General features: G+C 59.6%; 1 protein-coding gene across 5 annotated transcripts in view; it reads right to left on the bottom strand.

Moving 5' to 3' along the window:
- ZXDC (ZXD family zinc finger C) overlaps positions 1-20,508 on the bottom strand; it is a 28,421-nt gene extending 7,913 nt beyond the window's left edge. For 4 of the 5 annotated variants that reach the window (XM_079935275.1, XM_079935276.1, XM_079935274.1 and 1 more), the window contains exons 1-8: positions 19,506-20,508; positions 17,324-17,476; positions 17,156-17,234; positions 15,980-16,110; positions 12,579-12,749; positions 9,277-9,926; positions 8,368-8,430; positions 7,692-7,776 (exon numbers count right to left, since the gene is read on the bottom strand). In XM_079935275.1, coding sequence (XP_079791401.1) covers positions 7,692-7,776; positions 8,368-8,430; positions 9,277-9,926; positions 12,579-12,749; positions 15,980-16,110; positions 17,156-17,234; positions 17,324-17,476; positions 19,506-20,361 — 2,188 coding nt within the window. In that variant the 5' untranslated portion in view covers positions 20,362-20,508. The remainder of the gene's footprint in view (positions 1-7,691; positions 7,777-8,367; positions 8,431-9,276; positions 9,927-12,578; positions 12,750-15,979; positions 16,111-17,155; positions 17,235-17,323; positions 17,477-19,505) is intronic. The other variant, XM_079935277.1, reaches the window with a different exon arrangement.
- Positions 20,509-21,573: the final 1,065 nt, after the last annotated feature.

The following is a 21,573-nucleotide window of genomic DNA, read 5'->3' as shown; positions in this document are numbered from 1 at the left end:
TCCAGGGACGTACAGACGAGCCCACACCCACACGCGCTGATGAGGGAGCAAGGGCACCCTGCCAACACCAAGGGGCCGAGGGGCCCTCAGCGAGGTCTGTGGTCACAGAAGCAGCTGCAACATCACTGCCCCTCAGAGGTGCTTCTCGCCGGGGGTCGGTCGGGGCCCAGTGGCACGCAGGGACGCTGTGGTGTGGCACCCAGAGGGGCTCCATGCAGGCAACAGGGACGTGGGTGACGGTGCACTAAAGCACAGCAGCACCTCAGGCGGGCACTGCCGCCCCAGAGTCCAGGAGGGGGACAGCACACAGGGCCAGAACCACGGCAGGGCCGCCCCGCAGGAACGGGCCAGGGAACACAGCGCGAGCGAGGTCCTGGTCCCCTCCTCCTGCCCCGCTCCCAGGACGGGAAGGCCAAGCTGGGCCCACTGGGAAGGGCAAGGTGAGGACCCACCCAGAAAGGTGGATGGACCCGCAGAGCGAGCCAGGGCCGTGCACCGCGCAGGCAGGCCTGCCGGGCGCACAGCCAGCCAGGCCCAGGGCCGGTGGAGGGGGCGGTCTACGCGGACGGGAGTCCTCCGCCCAACCGCAAAGCCGGGGCCTGAAGCACACACAGCCCTGCCCGCTGCTCTCCTTAATCTGCTCCCACGGCTGTACGGATGGTCTGTGAGCATGAACCGTGAGCGCCCGGCGAGACCCACAGCCTTCCCTGCACGCTCTCCAGTCCCGCGCCCACCCCCGCCCCGGATCTGCGTCCTGCCTGGGTCGCAGGGTCCCCCGAGGCCCTCACGCACTCGCGGAACGGGCAGAGCTGCCCTCGCCGCTGGTCAGAGGGTGTGCTCAGCGGCCCGGCCCCGCCGGCCCGGGGCACCCACACCAGCACCATGCTGACCTCGGTGGGGGACCCCAAGAAGCCCCTGCTCTCCTTGCCTGCGCCGTGTCCCTATGGCTTACTTTCACAAGGACAGGTGGAAGAATCCTTTAGAAAATACCACATCCCTCTTCTAATCACGCTCCCATGAGAGCCCAGTTCTGACAGTGACCCAGAGGCCCCAGCGGCCTGGCCTCCTGCTGGCACCGAGCTCGTTCCCAAAACGCTCCCAGCCAGCTGCTCTGGACAAAGGGCCCGTGCTGAGCACACCCTCTGGACCCGGGCCTCGCCAGAACGGCCCTTCACCCGCACATGCCCACACGGGGCCTCTGCCCCACGCGAGCCTGCGAAGCCTCGTGGGCCGGCTCCTCGTGATGCCCACACCCCTCCTGACTTACTGTCTTCCTTGATGACTGTGATCGCAGGAGCCTCCTCCCCGCAGCGTCTCAGGCCAGCTCTGTCCCCTCCCTTTCAGGTCCCGCCCACTTAGGAAACATCCTCCTTGTGAAGGGCGCCTTCTCCACTGTCCTTCCTCCAAGCTGCGGCCACAAAGGGCACTCCTGCGGCTGAAACGGGGCACTTGGGTAACAGCTCAGCCCCATCACTTTCCGGGGATCCTTCGGGTTCTCTTCTGAGTCACCGTCTATCCCCTCCCTGCAGGTCTCACTCATTCCTCTAAGTTTATTTCAAGGGCCAGAAGCTCCGGGACCACACTGACACAAGGGGACGACGGCGGTGCGTCCAAGCAGGATGCCTAGGGTGGGGATGGCTCCTGGCTACAGAACCTTCCTTCCATTCCTATTTCCATCAGGAACAGAATAAACAGAGGATCTGTTGAGAAGACAGTACCATTCCTCAGGGACCCTTCCCTGTGAGACCTGAGTAGCAGACTTCCCACCGCCATCACCTCAGGCTCCCTAACCCGCTGCCGAACCCCAAGTGTGTTTTCTGGGGAGCGGTGTTCTATTTTCAGAAGTCACCATCCTGGAGACACCCAGGCCACGGGCGATTCCCGTTCCCACAGCCCCTCGGCAGGGCACCGACCACGCCTCCACCAGGGGCAGAACCGCCCACAGCTCAGCCCCGGAAACACTCGCTCCACTCCATCCACGGCGTCCAACCCCTGGTTTCTGAGTAACGATGATTTTCTGTCTTTTTGGAAAACCACGCATCTTGTTGCAAGGACTCCAAACTTATAATCACGTAGTATAGAGGATTTCTATTTACTTTCCACTGACTCTGTGGAATTCACTTACACTTCCCCTTTATCCTTTGTAAAACTGCTCAGACAGATGCAGCAAATGGCAGACCAGGAGCTGTACTCACTTAAGGCTGCTCTGTTTGGCCCACACAGATTTTTTTAAAAATCTGAGTAGGTTTTCACACTTAAGTGTCAAAATCAGGATTTCTGACTCTAAGATCTTAGTCTGTTCTGTTTCTGTCTTGAAAGACTCAGCCCCTCCTCCTTGTTCAAGAGGAAGGCGCCCTGCTCGGTGCACCCGCCCCTCCCACACAGAACAACCACCACCAACCTTCCAGGGCTGCAGGCACTGCACCCGCCTCAGCCCAGCGCAGCCCCACGGGAACCCCCAGCCCCTCGGGAACGCTCAGCCCCTCTGGAACCCCCAGCCCCTCGGGAACCCTCAGCCCCTCTGGAACCCCCAGCCCCTAGGTAACCCTCAGCCCCTCGGGAACCCCCAGCCCCTAGGGAACCCTCAGCTCCTCTGGAACCCCCAGCCCCTCGGGAACCCTCAGCCCCTCTGGAACCCCCATCCCCTAGGGAACCCTCAGCCCCTCGGGAACCCCATCCCCTAGGGAACCCTCAGCCCCTCTGGAACCCCCAGCCCCTCGGGAACCCCCAGCCCCTAGCCCCTCGGGAACCCCAGCCCCTAGGGAACCCTCAGCCCCTCGGGAACCCCATCCCCTAGGGAACCCTCAGCCCCTCTGGAACCCTCAGCCCCTCGGGAACCCCCAGCCCCTCGGGAACCCCAGCCCCTCGGGAACCCTCAGCCCCTCGGGAACCCCATCCCCTAGGGAACCCTCAGCCCCTCTGGAACCCTCAGCCCCTCGGGAACCCCAGCCCCTCGGGAACCCTCAGCCCCTCGGGAACCCCAGCCCCTAGGGAACCCTCAGCCCCTCGGGAACCCCCAGCCCCTCGGGAACCCCCAGCAGCTGCTCTTCTGCCTGTTTCACAGAGAAGGCTGGGGCCCGAGAGGCTGCCTGCTCAAGTTCACGCCACCACACGGCCGCCTGCTCAAGTTCACGCCACCACACGGCCACCTGCTCCTCCTGGAAGTCTCTCACCAGCTCCTATTTCTTCTTTCACCCAAGGGTTTTTACTAAGTTTTATTTTGTTTTCCAAGTGATTATTACTGTGTTTTACCACATTACGGTCAAAAACATGTAGTACCAAGCTGTTTTTTCCTGGACTTTGCTATGGTTTTCCTGACGCCTAATTTGTTCAGTTCAATTTATATAAATATTCCACTGTCATGGAGTAAAATCTATTACAACAACTTTACTAATCCCACTGTAAACATATTTTACATCTTTATTTTTTCTGCTTGTTCTGCAAATAATTAAATTAACAAATTCCAATACTGCCAGGTTTTTATCCAGTTCTCCTGGAGTTCCATCTGTGCTTACTTCATACTGTTCGCTACTGTAAGTTTTCATATAAATATTCATACAAACGGTCACAAGTCATGGTAAGACTGTCGATTATGTGTGAACAGCAACTAAAAATAGGAAAAGCCTTCTCTGTCCCAATTGTTTTTCTTTGAATTCTATGCTTCTGATATTAGTATTAACCCCTGCTTTGTAACTTTTGTTTTTTGTTTTGCTCTATCTTAATTTTAACCTTCTAAATACTCCCGTCCACAATATGTCTCTTCTGGACATCGTGTGGTTGGGGTTTTGCTTTCTGTCTCAGTCAAAACAGTGGGGGAGTCCCACTCATTTACGTTTTCACTGTCACACAGACGTGTGTGTTCTGCTGGTTACACCTCCTCCAGTGGGCACCATGCTTTCCTCCCTTCCCTGCCCTTAAAGAGCAGAAAGTGCACATCCGTTCACAGTTCTGAAGTTGGGTACATTTTTTTTTTTAAGCTTATTTTGCTAACTGTCAGCTTCAAGAATAAAAGTTTCTCTTTTACGTTGAGAAAATATTCTCGGTTTGAGGGGGGAGCCTCAGCACTCAATAGCAACCCAATGGCAACAGTGCTGGATTTTAGACCCCATGTCCACTTTTCAAAGCGTTCAGACTACGCACTCCCTAAGAACCAACGGGTGCGCTGCACTGAACTGCGGCGACACCGCGAAGCCACAGTGCTTAAACGACTCGACTCCACCAGCACTCCTGCTGCTGCAGCTTCTCTACTCTTGGACCTATTACACCACATCCCGAAACCCAGGAGGTCCCCAAACCCAGGTTTCTCCCAAGTTTGGTGCCAAAAAGAATGTAGCAGCAACACGCGACCCAAAAGCACGTGAAGACACTTCACAGTCTTACTGACTCACTTAAGTGAACGCGTTTCACTAAAAAGCCAACACCAGAACTAGGCGTGGTGAGAAATACAGAGTGTGTGTGCCACACTCCCACCCTAAAACGCAACACGCTCTGAATCCGGAGCACAGCAGCGTGGGCTCACACGCATGAATCTGCTTCCCGGCACGGCGTCCCGAGGCAGCAGCGCCCTGGGGCAACAGGCAGCAGCACAACCTGCACCCAGCGTGGGAACGGACGCCCTGAGAAGCGGCTGCTCCAGGGCTGGGCCTGGTGGTGCCAACAAGTGAGGGGCGTGCCCGGCAGGAGGGCACAAGAATCCACCAGAAGAGCGGCCAGCGGCCAAGTCAACACGGAAGGGATCGATCACAACCAGCACCAGTGACGTTACGCTGAAGGACGACGTCAGTGTCTTCCAGCCTGTACTGATACAGCATCGATTATAACCAGCACCAGTGACATTACGCTGAAGGACGACGTCAGTGTCTTCCAGCCTGTACTGATACAGCATCGATTATAACCAGCACCAGTGACATTACGCTGAAGGACGACGTCAGTGTCTTCCAGCCTGTACTGATACAGCATCGATTATAACCAGCACCAATGACATTACGCTGAAGAACGACGTCAGTGTCTTCCAGCCTGTACTGATATAACTGACTGCACTGGTAAGGGGAGAGAAGGGACAACTCTCCCTTCCAGAAAATTCTAATTAATACACGCACAGGTGGAGGGAAATGGAAAATCACCGTTAGACCACTACAGTGATGACAGCACAGGCCAAGCTGTCCTCACCTGTGGACAAGCGGGCGGGTGAGGAGAACGGACCCGGCGCAGCGTGGGACCGGGCTAACCTCGCCCCGTGGCCCAGCCCCTGGGAAGGAGTCTCGAGGCCTCTGGAGCACGCCATCTGGCAGACAGGCCCCTTCAGACAGTCTGACAATGTGACTCGGGGTGGCAGCCTTGGGCCACAGCGGCAGCTCGGCCTCCGGAGGGGGTGGGGCCGTCAGCACTGACCACAGCGCCAGGGACAGGGGGGCTGGCAGCTTCGCTGGGAGTGTCCTCTGCCTGCAGCCAGCTGTACTGTGTGTCCCTTTGCTGCGATAATGCATAACCATGGGTTCTGAGCCCTTCTAGAGAATTCATGAACCCAGAGAGTCACAGGGACCCTCACACTTGCTGGAGGTGTGAGAGTGCAGTAATCCTGCAGGTCTGCACTCCAGCCCAAAGTAGCCACCTCAAAACAGACATTTATCCCTACAAAGGGAAAAGCAGGGACTTCACCATGGAGGACACAGCGGACCCCACCTTAACCAAGGGGCCAATGTCAGCTTTGCCCCAATAAGTTTACTGCATGGACCCCGACAAGATGCAGGGACAAGGGCACCTCACTTTGGGCCCCCCAAAACACACAGCCTTGGTCCAATCAAGAGAAAGCACCAGACAGACCCGAAGGGAGCGACGCCCTGGACTGAAGGGCCAGCATCTCGACAGGAGCATCTGGAAGGTCGAGGGGCAGACACAGAGGAAGAGGCCGAGGGGCTGACCCAGGACCCTGGGTAGAAGAGGGCCCTAGGGGACCGCCACGTGCACGTGAGGCCCGAGCCCATCAGTGGCCCGTGGCCCTGGTCCTTCCCCAGCTTTGCGGACACACATGATCTCGGACCACGTCCACACGAGGGAGGGTGGGTGAAGGGCACCACAACTGGGGACAACACACATGGAAGCGTGTTTCTGCAAGTCTAAAATGCCCCCAAAGTAAAGGGTCAGGGAAACACACAGCTGGCCCCGAGGGTTCTGGAAAGGGGCTGCGGGTCTCTATTTATCTTCCCCCACCTCCTGGCTGTTACGGGACACGAGAGGGCTTTCCAGGTCACGCGGGGCAAAGGTGAGCGAAGGTGAGCCTGCACACCCCAAGAAGAAGCTCTTCCCCTGCCGTCACGTGTGCAGGCTGCACACTGGACGGGTTCCAGATTTCTATTTCCCTGGAAAGTCGATAGTCAATGAGCGTATAAAGTACCCTGACCACCCCTGGAGGATGCAAAGAAACCAGCTAGCTCGTTATTTTGAAAACTGATTAAGAGAAAAGTGTAGACATTTCTGCTGACTTTCCTGTATGAGCAGAAGTGTTCTAGCTTGAAATGGGAAAGACATCAGCGTCCTCCTACAGCCTGATGATGAGCAGTCCAGACCCGGGGCGTCCGCGGCTGGGCTGGCCGTCAGGGCCCCACAGACTCTAAGTCGAGTCAGAGCAAAGCCTCCAGCCGGAGCGCCTGGTTTACAGGAAACACGGAGACAGTGACCTGTTACCCTGAAGCGTCAGACCCGCCAACCTGACGGGGCAAACTGCCCAGCCTCCAGCGCACACACGTACGCACACACACGCACACGCACACACACACACGGGCGGGGCTACGAGTGTGAAAGAGACCCCAGACCTGCAACAACCAACAGGAAATACGGGCCTTACTTGGGTGATTAGAATAAACAGGCATAAAAGCATTCGTGGCACCTGAAACGACTGAAAATGGGAACGCTGGCTAGATGCTGACTTTAAGCAAACACGTGCTGCTAACTCCTAAAGAGGTGATGACAGTGCCTGGAACGTTCTTAAGTGTCCTTGTTTTTAAAAAGATAACGCTGAAATATTACAAAAACAATGAAAACAAAACTGTCTCTACGGATGCCGCCCCAGAGCAGCTCCACTTCCACGGAGCTGAGGCCCCGATCCCTCACCAACTGTGCCCTCATGGACGCCACCACCACCTGCCACCGCCATCTCTGAAGCCCCCCCCACAATAACCCTCCTCCCCGCCCCGGCCTTCCCTTCGGGAACCGCAGGGCGGGCCCTCCTCGGCACGAATGCCGACAGGGCCCACGCTCACCAGGGGGCACTATTTACCGCCCCAGAGAGGAGGGCGCTACCATTACATGAAATAAGACACTGTCACGTTAAGAAAAAGAAGATGTAAACTAGTATACTGCTAATCCTACATACCTTTCGATGTTTTAAAATATATTTTAGATAAATGTTTTTTATACAATCTACAAAATAACGTTATTTGAAGAATTCAGCGTCACCTTCACGAAAGGACTGACTCAGTTTCCCTTAAGCACTGTGCCCACTACCCCATTTTCAGGATGGACGGAGGAGGTCACCAACTAGCAGGTCCTGTCTAGTGTTTTTTCTTTAAATTCAAACAAGATGCCGACACTTTAAAATCAGAAGCGTGCCTGCACTGGGGATCCACAGCGCCACACGCCCCCTGGGGGGCTCCACGAGACGCGCCCGGCCCCCTCCCCGCACACAGCCTCACCTGTGTGGCTCCCAGCTCCTCTCTGCTTTTTTTCCTTGGCTAGTTGAATGGCTCGGGAATCAGTTCTTGCTGAGCCCCCGCCTTCCTGAGACCAAAGAAAAGCGTATCAGTCACGGGACCCAAACAGTAGAGGGAGGGGAGCGGGGGACCTACTGAGCGCGGGGTCTGCTTCCTGAACAGACCCCAGCAAAGGCTCAGAGAATCAAATACCACATCCAGTGACAGCGACAGCTGCACGGACTTTGAGTTGGAACCATATACGTGATTTTATTATCCAGAGAAGTAAAGTTTACTCCTTCAAAGTCTAAAACATACTAAAATATTTTACACAGAAAGTGAACTGCAGGCCACTCTGCTGTCTGACACACGGAACCCGTGTGTCCTCAGTGACCAGGACTCACTGACTGCGGCCCCTCCCCGGGTTGCAGGACGTGGCACACCACGCCCGCTGGGCCACCCCGGGGGCCCGGGCCGTGTGCCCCACGGAGGCTGCTCAGGGCAGCTGCTCCACTCGGGGTCCCACCCGGCAAAGCAGAGCGGTAAGTGCATCACTGAACCGGGGCGTCTTCCGAGGGACCTGACGTACGCACACGGGACTGGGAGCGCCGTAGCCCTGCGGACGCACTGCGAGGACACGGTGGAACCCCCATCCCCACAGAGAGAGGCTCGGGCGTACCTGCGGCCCCTTCGCCACGCGCCTTCTGGGCTCACAGACGCCAGGCTGGCCCACGTCACACAGCTAGTGAGAGAACGGACAGGGTCAGGGTCAGGGTCAGTCTCGTGCTCCGCCGGCCCTCGGCCACTGCCGCATCCGTCACAGAGAACGCCGATTCAAAGGAGTAACTTTTCTTTATATCACGGTAAGATAAGATTTAACTTTCTGAATATAAACATCGCCATCACATTTAACCTGCACCACAAAGAAAAACCTACTCGATCACTCCCACCTGAGGCTGAGGTAAGACGTTCTCTTAAGAATCTCTGATTAAGTTACTTTAAATTATATTAAATGTATAACTGACATAAATATAGTTAAAATATATTAACTGCCAAGTCTCGCAATTGGAGAAGTGCTCTTATAACCCTCCAGAGACAAAGGCTCCCAGACCACCCCCTTTTGTTGCTGTTGTTAATTCAAATTACAAATTTGTGCATGGTTTTAGTTTCCGTTAAGCCTTAAGAAACATTTGATGTCACAATTCCTCTTGGCCACGACTCCATCTGAGGATCTGCTATTACGTGATAAGCTCAAATGCAGAACGTTTCAACGTTATGAAATACCTCAGCTTTTTTCAAGAAAAGACACGTTATCACCAAATCACAGAACTCAGAAAGACCTTAGAAATCATGTAGCCAAAGCCCCTCATTTTAGAAATAAGCGAGAATTTAAGGCTCAGACACGTTAAGTGATTTGCTCAAGGTCATAAAAACCAGTCCGTTCCAGACTCGAGACTGGAGCTCAGACTTCCAGACTTGCAGGCGGGAGCTCCATCCTTCCGCAAACCCCTAAGAAACGTCTGCACGCAGATTGATCCAGAACACCGCACGACGGGTGTGAGACGTGACCGAACAGAGCGCTTCATACCAAGTAGAAGCCGCCGGTCCCCGCACCAAGTCCCGCGTCTTTCCGAGGTCCGAGCTCCTCTGCAGGGCTGGACTCCACAGGCTGCGGCGCCCCTCCGCTCCACGCCTGCTGTCTGACGGCGTCGGGGTCGGGGGCCGAGTCTGGTTCCACTTTGATGGGAACCGGCAGCTCCGGGGCACTGCTGTCTCCCTGGGGGCCGCTCGCAGAGGTCAAAGCCTGGGGGTCCCGACTCAAGCTCTTCATGGGCAGAGCCACCAGACAGCCCAGCGCCCCTGGGTCCACGGCCTGCACGTCACCTGCAGCGAGGCTGCCCTGCTGGAGAACCGTGGCTGCCGTCCCGAGGACGAGGGGCCTGTCCGGGCCCAGTGGGACGTCACTGTGGGCCACCAAGACCAGGGGGCCCATGGGCCCTGAGGCAGCCTGACTGGCAGGGAGGCCCCCCCCAAGAGAGGCGCTCACAGAAGTCACGTCGACAGTCAGGATCCCAGTGCGGAGCGCCTCGTCGGAGGTCCTGGGGGCACCACCGCTGTCGCCAGGCGTGTCGGAGAAGAGGACCGCCAGGTCCACGCTGCTGAACTCACTCTGGCCGGGGCTGCTGAGGTCACTGCTGGGCGCGAGAGCGCTTGGAGCTCCCAGCGGAGGGAAGAGGTCTGAAAAGGAAGGAACACTCTGGTGACCTCAGGCCCTCAGAGACCAGGGAGCTCTGTATGTGCTCAAGACGTGAGCAGGCGGCCACCGAGGGGACAAGGATGGTTCTTCCTGCCGCCGGTGCCTGGCCCTGCAGGCGGCCACGCTCTGCAGCGAGGCACTGTGGGGGACACGCCCGGCGCCCTGTCCACGCTGCCCGGAGCCTCGAGCCCACAGGCATCTCCCCAGACGACGGGCGTGACCTGGGTCAACGACGCTCCCCAAAGTCACACCGCCCAGTGACGGAAGAGGCAAGACTCAAACCCAAGTCCTCCTGGCTTCACACCCTGAGCTCACTCCACCACGAGCAGCCACCCTAGGAGACCAAGCACCCTCGCGGAGCAGACACCTGCAGGCCTCGGGCCACGCTGAACCCTGGCTCCCTGACACTTCTGGCATCAGCTGTGTGGGTCCACGTCCCATCCAGCTCTCTGCCCGCTTCGCGACAAGCAGCTTCTCCAGAACGAGAGGGCGCAAGGGCAGGGATGGACAGTGGGGAAGATCTGGGCTGCCGGCCCGCCTGCCTCTGGGCTGGAGCAGGGCGCCCCAGGGAGCTGCGGAGAGCGCATGTCAGACACCGCACTCTGCAGGCCCGGCCGTGGCCTCCTGGATGGAGCTGCTCCTTTCCAGGCTCCACCGCCCCCACTGCCGCGGGTCCCAGCGTCTGTGCCCCTCAGCGGCAGACACAGGGCCTGGCCCTCAACAAGCCGCCCTCGTTCACTTCATTGCTGCCGCAGCGCTCTCCCAATACTTGATTATTTGTTATTCAATTAAGATTTTAAGTAATCAGATTACCCTTGGGAGGATACTGAACACTAACGCACTGTAAAGAAGCTTCAATGAACGTTCAAGTTGAGGGTTCATACACAAGAACACCCGATCACCCAAGCCCTAGGGCTCACCAGGCCCAAGCAACCAGGAAACGGAAGCACAAAGAACCGGGGCACAGCTGCCAGACGAGGCCCTGGCCGCCCCTCTCCTGCGGCTTCCGACACCCAGGCCCGGCCAGAGGGAAAGGCGCCCCCAGGCCTGGCACCATCCCTGCCTCCCAACCCTGAGCTAATCCCAAGCTCACGCTGTCCGGCTGTGGACCCACGTCAAGGTGCCTATGATGCTTCCACTGTGAACCTATGAAAGAAACCTACTCTAGCCGCCATCCCCCCAAGAGTAAATAAACGACAAGCAAATTCAGAACCTATCACCTGCAGCTGTCATGCTGCTTCAAAGTTTAAGAACTGGATCAATCTACCATTGCTTCAATAGTCACCTAGTACCAAGGAAACATTCTGAAAGGGCAGTAACCCTCTGAAGTAATTAAAACTGGAAACATGTCTCTTTTTCAAAAGTTTCCTTGATAACCTTGATGATTCAGCTCCCTATGAGAAAATCAATAATAATCTAGGCAAACAGGTACCAGTGTGCTCATCAATTTCCTGTTAGCATTTTGCTGATTCCACAAATGTTTACTGGAGACCTGCCAACGTGCAAGGGTCAACATCCAAAAATCATTAAACAAATGTTTGCACAGAGCGTCCAGCACTAGGCCACACCACGACCTCACCCCAGCACTTCCCTGCCGACGCGAGCCCCAGCTGGGACCAACGTGAGGGGGACCCGCGCAGCCGCCCACAATAAACAGATGCTCCCAAGCTCCTAGTTATCAGGAGGCGAGCCTGGGACCCCGTCACACACCCGACACGAGACCACGTCACATCATAAATGCCCGGCCTGGGCCACCCCCCGTCACCTACCCCACGCAAGACCACGTCAGATCATAAATGTGGGGCTTGGGATGCACCCCAGTCACCTACCCGACACGAGACCGTGCCACACCGTAAACGCCAGGCCTGGGACACACACCCCCGATCACCTACCTGACACGAGCCCATGTCACAGCATAAATGCAGGGCCTGGGACCACCCGCCCCCGTCACCTACCCAACACGTGCTTCACATAGTGGTGCCCCTCCCAGGATCACAGCGGGGAAGCGGCTATGCCTGAGGCTGGGCAGGCCTGGCACAAAGGTGGCACCGAGCGGGGCCTGGCAGCAGCTGCTCAGGTAACTACAGCTAGGACTTCACCCTCCAGGCCCTGCCAGGAGCAGCAGGCCTGCCGGGCCGCAGAGCACGGTGCTGGGACGGCTCTAGGGAGAGGCAGCCGCCGGGCCACCCAGACCCTCAGGCCCGCCCAGGGGCCAGCGCACGGGGCAGGATTCTCAGTCCCAGGCCCCCAGGTAGCAGGACGGCCAGGTCCGTGTGCCCAGAGTCGCCCCCCTGGGCTCGTCGTGGTTCGCGCTCTGCCCCCAGAACGTCCAGGAACAGCTCTGTCCTGTCTCCAAGGACTCTCCCAGGCACTGGGGTGGACAGGAGGAGCTGAAGGAGTCGGACGCAATGGGAGGCAGGCTTGGAATACAGGACGAGGTCACAGGGAGAGACTCAGAAGCCAGGCTACGAGGGCCAACCCCATGGAAGCCCCTCAGAGACGAGGGCGGGCGAGAGGGTCAGAGGCGGGAAGCGGCAGAAGAGAGGCCACAGGGCCACGCGGCGTGGCAGCTGCGGTCCCTGCCACGCGTCCCGTGGACTCTGGGCGCCCTCAGGGCCGTGAGCGGGGCCGACCTGGGTGCCGGTGGTGCTGCCTGATCACGTGGGCCTTCACGCTGTGCTTGGAAGCAAAGAGCCTGTGGCAGCTGGACACCGGGCACCTGCTCTTCGTAGCGGCCACGTCCTGCAGGTGCTTCTTGGAGTGAATGTAGAGGCTGCTCCGCGCGGAGAACCTGGCACAGCACCCTGGGCAGAGAGAGGGACACGTGTTAGCCTGAGGGTCCGCGTCCCCGCTCTGCCCCCCGCAAGCGCCCTCAGGCAGCATCACGAGGAAGCCTGAAGTCCCGCATCGGCCGCAGACAGGACGCGTGACCTGCAGAAGCAGGCTGACCGCCTCCATTAAGCTGCTACTGGAAGAAAACCTGCGACCCCATGACATCTGGGGCTGGAGACCACCCCAGAGACCCGCCACTTCCTCTCATTACGCCCCTGAGAAGCTGTTGCCCAGACGGGCCGAGCAGATGGCCGGGAATCGAGGCAGGAGGGGAGCCCGGAGTTGGCCCTGCCCAAGTCCGCAGAGCAGACACACAACCGGGGCAGAGGGAAACAGGCAGACCCAGAGATACAGCCGCCCTCCTTCACGCCCCGACGTCCCACTGCTGGAGCTCGGCACGGCGGGGTCACAGGAGGGAAGAGGGGTTCCTGACGGCCACAAGCTCGTCACCTGGTAGGGACACATAAGCAGCCGGCTGTCCTAACACAGGCGGACTAAAGCCCGGGGTCAGGCCGCCCAGCGTGCCGGGAGCAGAGGAGGGAAGGTCTCAGGAGACAGGTCACGTCTGAGGTGCCGGGCGGCGTGGCCACCACAGCAAGGAGGTGCGGCCGAGGGGCTGCCAGGCCACCCGTGTACGGCCGTCTCGACCCCCTCTGTAAAGCGGGGCCTCCACGGTACTCAGGACGCCCAGGAAGGACGCCACTGCGCTATCATGCTACAGCATGTCAGGGAAGGCGACGGGGTCGCTGGGGGCCGGAGGAGGGCTACTGCAGGAAAAGAGGCTACGCAGAGAGGAAACGGCCACGGCAGTAAGGGCTCTGCTACCCCTGAGAGCAGTTCTGAACTGATTTCATTTTCAAACAAAACTTCACACCCGTTTGCCAGGTCAGGCTCAGGTCAGGCTCAGGACAGGGCACTTGGGAAAGACAACAGAGAAGAGACATCTCTGGTTTTGCCCCCGGGGGCCCTGTCGCCACGTGTGCTCCACACCCCCTCCCAGCTGGGACCCTCACAGAGACTTCCCGAGGGCGGGGTCGACCACCACAGGGACGTCACCATGCTGCCGCCAGCAGAGTTTCTACCTGTAGAGATACTTGCGAATTCAACAGGGAACAACGCAGGTATCATTTTAATTTGTATTTCCTTTGATGATCAGAAGTATGACCATTTTATCATGTGTGTCAACGACTACGTTTTCCTAATTACAACATAATCTATTGAAACTTGCGTTACTGCTTTACAAATTAAGGATATTCACACACAGCCCCACACATTTCTACCACGTTACCACCCCGCAAGGGGAAGGGCAGAAGCAACTTGTCAAAGACAGACTTCCCTCCAAACCCCAGCTCCTCAGGAGTCTGCCCAGCTCGCACCCACATTCCGTGGGCTCCACGGCAGGCTGGAGGCCCAGAGAAGCCCCACCAGGCACACGCCGCCCTCAGGCCGCCCCCGTCCACACTCGCTGCTGTGCTGCACTCCCCATCCTCTCCTCCTCCTGCTACTACTACGGGAACGGCGGGGAGTGGCGGCTTCTTAACTTATTAAGAATGTTCCAAACGCCTACAAAACCAGAGAAAATGGTGAAATCACCCAGACTCAAGAACTGTCAGCTCTCAGCAAGTGTGACAAAGGATTCTGGGATGCCTCCGCCAGCCCGCCTTCACCGCCGCCCCCTTGACCAAGCGCTGCCGGTCACCCTCTATGTCAGACCTGCGCAGAGCTCTCAAGGACGCACTTACCAAAAGGAAAATCCTGCCTCCTCCGTCGCCAGCCCTGCCCCTTCCTCTTTGCCTCAATCCCCTCGAGAAGGAGGGAAGCCTCGCCCCGCCCACCCGCCGCCGCCATCGCCGCAGGGGTTAGGCCCCCCCCCCCAGGTCTCTCCAGCCGCCCGCGGCCCCTCAGCTCCTCCTCGCACCGGCCCACTTGCCTCCTTTCCCAAACTTGGTGTTCTCTTGGCCCAGTGCCCACCTGGCCCCTCGCGTCCTCCTCAGGCCCCTCCCGGCGCGCCCTCTGCTTGCCCACCCGCACGCAGGGCAGTTCCCAGGGCTCGACCTGCCGGCAGCGGCAGGTTACTGATGTCCTCTCAGCCCTTAATTAAACTCCCTGACCAGCTGGGCCCCCACCAGCCCCACTGGACAGAAGCAGAGAAGAGGCAGGGCTGGGAGCCGCACGCAGGCGCCTTCGCGGCACCTGTCCCGCCCCCAGCCCGCTTCTCAGGCCCCAGCAGCACCTGCGCCGCCTCCCGAGCATCTGTCAGCAAAGCCCGCGGGCACCTGGAACGCAGCGCGTCCGCACCCACCTCCTGCCTGTGCCCCGTGTCCCCGTCTCAACTGAGACGCTGACCCAGCCGCCAGCCCCTCCACAGCACCCACTCCTGAACCCTCGCCAGGCACCATGCATTCTAACTCCCGCCTCTGCCGTCTACGCCGTCCCTCCCTTCCCAGCGCCTGCCCAGGCACCGGCCCATCTGCCCAGGACCCCAGACTCAGCCTAAACCTCCACTGTGGCCCCATCACCCCGCCTAGAGCCCTCAGCCTGCTGCCCACACCGGCCCTTCTGCCTCCCCCACCCCAAGAACCCTCTGGGTGACCTCCTCTGTGCGCCAAGCACCCTGCACGTTAGCCGCGTACCTGTGGCCCCAACCGGAGCCCTGGGGAGAGGCGGGCCTGTGTCTGATTAGACCACCTGGGCTACGTTCCAGAAACTGCTCAGCTGGAAGTGGGTCTTTGGTATCCCCTTCTCCAGGTGAGGAAACTGAAGCCCAGAGAGCCTTGCCTGAGGTCACTGATTCAGGGAGGGCGGAGCCAGCGTTCAACTTCACAGCCCGAGGGACCCGGCCCTCCGTCCCGGAATCGCGCCTCTAAAACGCCAGCCCGGCTTCACTGCTGTCCAGTCCCAGCGTGAGGAGCCACGGCTACGGAGTCCGAGACACGCGCCATGTGCCGAAATGGGCTTTCTTCACACGTTCCGTCAGTGGGTCCTCACAACCGTCAAACCCAGAGGGGACTCAGCAGAGCGCCCCCGCAGGGCCCAGTCCCGCGGCCTCACTCTGAATCTGCTCTTTCCGACACACTGCTCCCAAGACCCGGCCACCGGCTAAAACCAGCCGAGCCCACCTCACGGCGCAGTTGACACGACGCACCTCGAAGCAACTTCCACGCATAGCGTCCAGGCGGCCGTGGGGCCAGCTCACACCTACCTTCCACAGGACACGCGAAGGGCTTGGTGCCCAGGTGGGTGACGCTGTGGCCCTTGAGGTGCTCGGCCCTGGTGAACGACTTCCCGCAGCCCTCGACGGGGCAGGGGAAGCGGCGGTCCTCATCGTGCTTCCTGCGGGACAGAGAGCAACAGGCAGTGACCACTCACAAGCAGAGCATTCCGTTCAGGATGAGCAGCCTCCCAGAGACCCTGATGAAGCCGCTTCCGCCGCTCAGCAACCCCGCTCCTACACAGGCTGTCCACACCGCAAGGGACACCACCTCACACACACACAGCCTTTTTCTAAGTAGACACCTCAGATCCCAGCTGGGCAAGTACAGACGAACCACCCAACCTTCCTGGCTCCCAATGCAGAACAGGAGAACAAGGGGCTTCCCTGGTGGCGCAGCGGCTAAGAATCTGCCTGCCGATGCAGGGGACATGGGTTCGATCCCCGGTCTGGGAGGATCCCACATGCTGTGGAGCAACTAAGCCCATGCACCACAACTACTGAGCCTGTGCTCTAGAGCCCGCGAGCCACAACTTCTGAGCCCACGGGCTGCAACTACTGAAGCCTGCGCACCTAGAGCCCGTGCTCGGCAACAAGAGAAGCCACCACAAAGAGAAGGCCACGCACCACAATGAGAAGCCCCTGCTCGCCGCAACTAGAGAAAGCCTGCACGCAGCAATGAAGACCCAACGCAGCCAAAGATAAATAAAAATAAATAAATGTATAAAACAAAACGAAACAAAAACAGGAGAACAAGAGCTTCAGTGTCACAGCTGCTGAGAGGCCGAACAAGGGACACAGGCCAGGCGCCGAGTGTCACCTGCACAGAGGCCCAGTCCTCCAAGGCGTCATCACTGCCGCGGGAAGTTTGTAAAGACACGACGAAGCCTTACTCTATAACCTTAATTTTTTTTTAAATATCAAATTGCATATTAAGTATACCAGTTAAACTCAAAAACAAGTACACACAGAAAACACTGACTCTGGGGGATCAGACCCTGTGTGGTTTTCTTCTTACAAGGTTTCTGAATTTTCCAAGTTATCCACGTTGGTTTGTTTTTTATAACTTAAAGAAATCCAAAGATTATTCCACCCATAGGCTTCTACTACTAACAAACAACTCACCTGTTTTCAAAACTGACAGTTCAACCAAAACATAAAGATTACCTTTTGTGCCTCAGGAGCTTAGACATGCTGGTGAAGGTCCAGCCACAGCTGTCAGAGTCACAGATGAAAGGTCTTTCGCCTTAGAAAGGAAAAGAGAATCACACCACGTGATTACAAACGTGAGCTGCGCCGGCGGCAGAGGGGGTCCAGGCGCCCCCGGATTCTCACCTGTGTGGCTTCTCAGGTGGATCTTCAGACGACAGGCTTTGTCATACTGTTTGCTGCATCCAGGGAAGGAGCAAGAAAAGAGTTCCTGTTCCCTGAAGTGGGCCCGGTTATGGGAGAACAGAGCGCTCACCGTGATGAACGTCTTCTCACAGCCTGAACAGAGAAAACACAAACCCTGCTCACCGGCGTGACGAGAATCACACAACTCAGCTCAACCAGTCGCCACCCCAGGGCGCTGCGTGCACGGGGGCAGATGCAGAGGACGACGACTGAGGAGCATCTCCAGACAGTGAAAACCTTCGCAGCGAAAGCAGCAGCCCACGGTGCACACAGGCCACCTGTCCCCATGTGACCGGGAGACACAGCACCAGATCAAGAGAAAGTCCTCCAGCACAGCTGTGCCCCCAGTTCTGTAGCTCAGACCCTGTGGACACGGTGGGGACTCAACTGCCCAGGTCACCCATGTGAGACCAGAAACCCAACGAGAGAAATCAGAGACTAAGGAACAAGATTCCGCCTGGTCGGGCTGAGCTTGGAAGGGCTGCAAACGACTGCAGTAACACCTGGGACTTTTTCACCTGTGAGAGTGAGGCCGCATCCCCCACCCTCGTAAACATCCCCTGGACGTCCTTGGAGGCTGGCAGCCCGGCCTCTGGCAGCGTGCTTCTCTCTCCCTTTGGTCCATTTCCTGGGGGTTCCCTGCTCTGTCAAGGGTCACTGGGGTCATCTTTGCTCACATGGCCTTTTTCCACCACCTGCATCGTCGACCCCGGCTGAGCCACCAGACTTTGCACATCACTAGCTCTCCTTTGACAGAAAGGTTCAGTGCTCAAACAGGGCAGAAAACACGAGGCTACGAGACGCTGACCAGGAGTCTGCGCTGCAGCGCTCCTCAGAGCCTTTATGGTGCTGCCAGGGGCGCACAGCACTCTGCAGGACAGCCCAGGGAACCCCACTTTTCACAGCGACACGTAACCGGGAAACGCTGATCTTCCCGAATGCCTTCCAAGCCTCCTCTCGGGCGTCAACCTGTCTGTGCCCAGCAGCCCCAGCCATGCCTTACTCCGGGCCTAGGTGCCTTCCCACACTCCGGCAGGGAGGTCTGAACAGGCTCAGCAAGAAGCACCCTCCCCCACCCGACAGTCAAGCCTCCCAGCCCAGCTCGCAATCCTTCCCACTGGAGCCTCCTCAGCGCCCCACTGCGTCTACCTGGGTCACCCCTCAGGACCCTCCGGTCCGGAACATTCACGCAGCTTCCCTGGTCCCTCTCCTGCTCCCGCCCACCTCAAACCAACACCCCGCGTACCATTCACCTCAAAACCCCCAGGGTGACCCCGTGCCCAGAAGCAGGCTGGACCCCGGTCCTCCTGGTACTACGCTCAGAAGGATGTCCCTGAGCTTTTTACTAGAGAGCGGTCCGCAGACCGCCGCCAGATTCCGAGTGCAGGACCAAGCGTTCGGAATCAGCGGCCTACAGCCATGCTCTCCACGGAGACGGGGTGCACAGGACAGGCCAGGGCACGTGGGAAGAAAACACGGGAACCTGGTAGCACGTGAATTTTCTTCCGCCCTTTCAAAAGCCCACACGTGAGTGCACTTCATAACATACATTTTAAGGAGCGCACTCCGCGTCCATGACGCATCAACAGGGTCGCCGGGCACACACTCGCGCTTCTCTTTTAAGGAAGGGCACCTGGGAGGCCCTCGGGCACCCTGCCCCCAGCCCGCCCCACCGCCCCCATTCCCAGCCTTGGCTCTGCAGCGTGGCCCCCGCACCGCAGCCCCTCCTTCCCAGGCGGGAACCTTCTCTCGTGCAGACACACATTCCCCCCGAGAGCAGCTAGAGCTGCCTATCCCGGTAGAGAGCTCAGGGCACTCACAGCAGAGAAAGACCCCTCCGCCCACAGCATCCACCTGCCCAGAGTCTCTCCGTCTGAAGATAAGGACGACTTTCAGAACTTTACGCAACTGTGAAGCCCGAAGGAAACAACGCTTTCAACGTCACAATAGTGGATGCACCGCACCTCCGCGATCATCCCCTCGGCGCCTTAAGGCCTCGCCTGGGCCGCGTGGCCCTGCGTCCCTGCAGCCCGGGGCACGCGCCTACACGCCGGACGGAGCTTTTCTAAGTGACGAGACCTGCCTCAAACTCCCGTCTCCAGGCCCCGCCGGCGCCGCTCACCGGGGAAGTCGCACTTGTAGGGCCGCTCGGGCTCGAAGTGGCTGCGCTGGTGCGAGCTGAGCTTGGCGTGCGTGGGGAAGCGCTCGGCGCAGACCTCGCACTTAAACAGGTTCTCCTGCTCGTGGCCCTTCATGTGCGCCCTGAGGTTGTACACGGTGGTGAACTTCTTGCCGCAGCCGCCCACCGGGCAGCCGAAAGGCCGCAGCTTGTCGTGCGACTGCAAGTGCCGCTTGAGCTTGTACGACGTGGTGAAGGCCCAGCCGCAGCCGTCCAGCGGGCACTTGAAGGGCCGCCGGCCCTGGCCGCCGCCGTGCGTCAGCAGGTGCACCTGGAGCTGGTGCTTCTTGGCGAAGGCGAGCGCGCACTGCGGCTCGGGGCAGCGGTAGCCGGGGCCGGCGGACGCGCGGCGGGCCCCTGCCGGGTTGGCGGCCTCCTGGCCGGGCGGCGGACGCCGGGACGGCGCGGCCAGCGCGAGGACGCCACGCTCCAGGTGCACCAGCAGGTCCTGGCCGCCGGCGGCCCGGGGGCCCACGAGAGGCGCGGCGCCGGGGACCTGCGCAGGGCGGCCGGCCGGGCTCGCGGCGGCGCCGGGCTGGGGCTCGGTCTCCCGCCGCCCCGGGGCTTCGGCCGCGCCGCGCGCCACTTCCAGCAGCACCACGAAGGAGTCGCCGCCGCCGGGGCCCGCCGGCCGGGCCTCCCCGCGCCGCGGCCCCTGCGCGCCGTCCTCTGGGTCCCGCAGCAGCAGCAGCCGGCGGTGCGCTGAGCCCGGGGTTCTGCGGCTCCGGCCGGGGCCGCCGCTGAGCTGGGGTCCGCGTGGGGCCGGGGCCGCAGCGGCGAGCAGCGCCGGCGCGTCCATCTTGGGCCGCTGCGCGTCCAGCCACCGCCTCGCCGGAAACGCCACCCCGCACGCACGCACGAGGAGCGCGACGCCGTGCGCTACGCACGCGAGTCGGCGCCAAAGCCCGGCGCGGAGTATGACCCGGCGCGCGCCGGAGCCGGCCCGAGGCGCGTGCGCGGAGCGGCGGGCGGGGCGCGGGGCCTGCCAGGCCGCGTGACGTCAGGGCTCCGCGCGGTGGGCGGTGCAGCGTGGGTCGCTAGCGGCTGGGGTTACGCCCCCGGCCGGGTCGCGCGGCGGAACCGGCGGAACCGTGGGTCGGGAACGGTCCGGCGGCTTGTAGCTCCGAGCGGTCATGCCGCCTCAGTGAGCGCTGCCTCGCATCTCGTCCCCGCCCGGACCGACCGCGCCTCACCCGCGCGTTCCGGGACGATGACCCCGCGGCTGCCGTGCCCCCGCCCCCGGTCGGTCCTCCGCCGGCCGCGCCCGTGATCTAACAAAGCGCAGGTCCGGCTGCGCCCCCTCCCCGAGCGGCCCCGCTTTGCCCTTGCTCCCCACACCGGACCCCCGCCCCGCTCCCCCTCCTTCCGCAGGACGAGCGGGTTCCAGCCTGGGGGGCTCGCTCCGAGTGCCCTCCCCCCGCCCCTCAGACAAGTCTCAACTGCAGTTGTTCCGTTCGTCCCTGTTCCAGTGAAGCCTCCGTGAGGACGGTGACCCTGTCGAGTCATTCACAGCTGTGTGCCCAGATGCTAGCAGTGGAGACGCTCAGTAAATGTGTGTTAAATTGAGGAATGCTGTATTATTAAAAGTTCTTCAGAAATACGGTACTTCGGGGGACTTCCCTGGCGCAGTGGTTAAGAATCCGCCTGCCAACGCGGGGGTCACGGATTCGATCCCTGGTCCAGGAAGATCGCACCTGCCGCAACTAAGCCCGCATGTCGCAACTACTGGAGGCCACACACCTAGAGCCGGTGCTCCCCAATGAGAAGCCACGGCAATGAGAAGCCCGCGCACCACAACATAGCCCCCGCTCGCCGCAATTAGAGAAAAGCCCGCGTGCAGCAACGAAGACCCAACGCAGCCATATATAAATTTATTTTTAAAAAAGAAGAAATAAGGTACTTCAGGAGTTCCCTGGTGGTCCAGAGGTTAGGACTCCGCGCTTGCAATGCCGGTTGGGGAACTTAGGTCTCTCCACACGGCCAATAAATAAATAAAATAAGGTACATCAAT

This window comes from Stenella coeruleoalba, assembly GCF_951394435.1.
Source record: "Stenella coeruleoalba genome assembly, chromosome: 10".
NCBI lineage: Eukaryota > Metazoa > Chordata > Mammalia > Artiodactyla > Delphinidae > Stenella > Stenella coeruleoalba.
The sequence above is the reverse complement of the archived record's forward strand: the minus strand, read 5'-3'. Positions and strand labels throughout refer to the sequence as shown.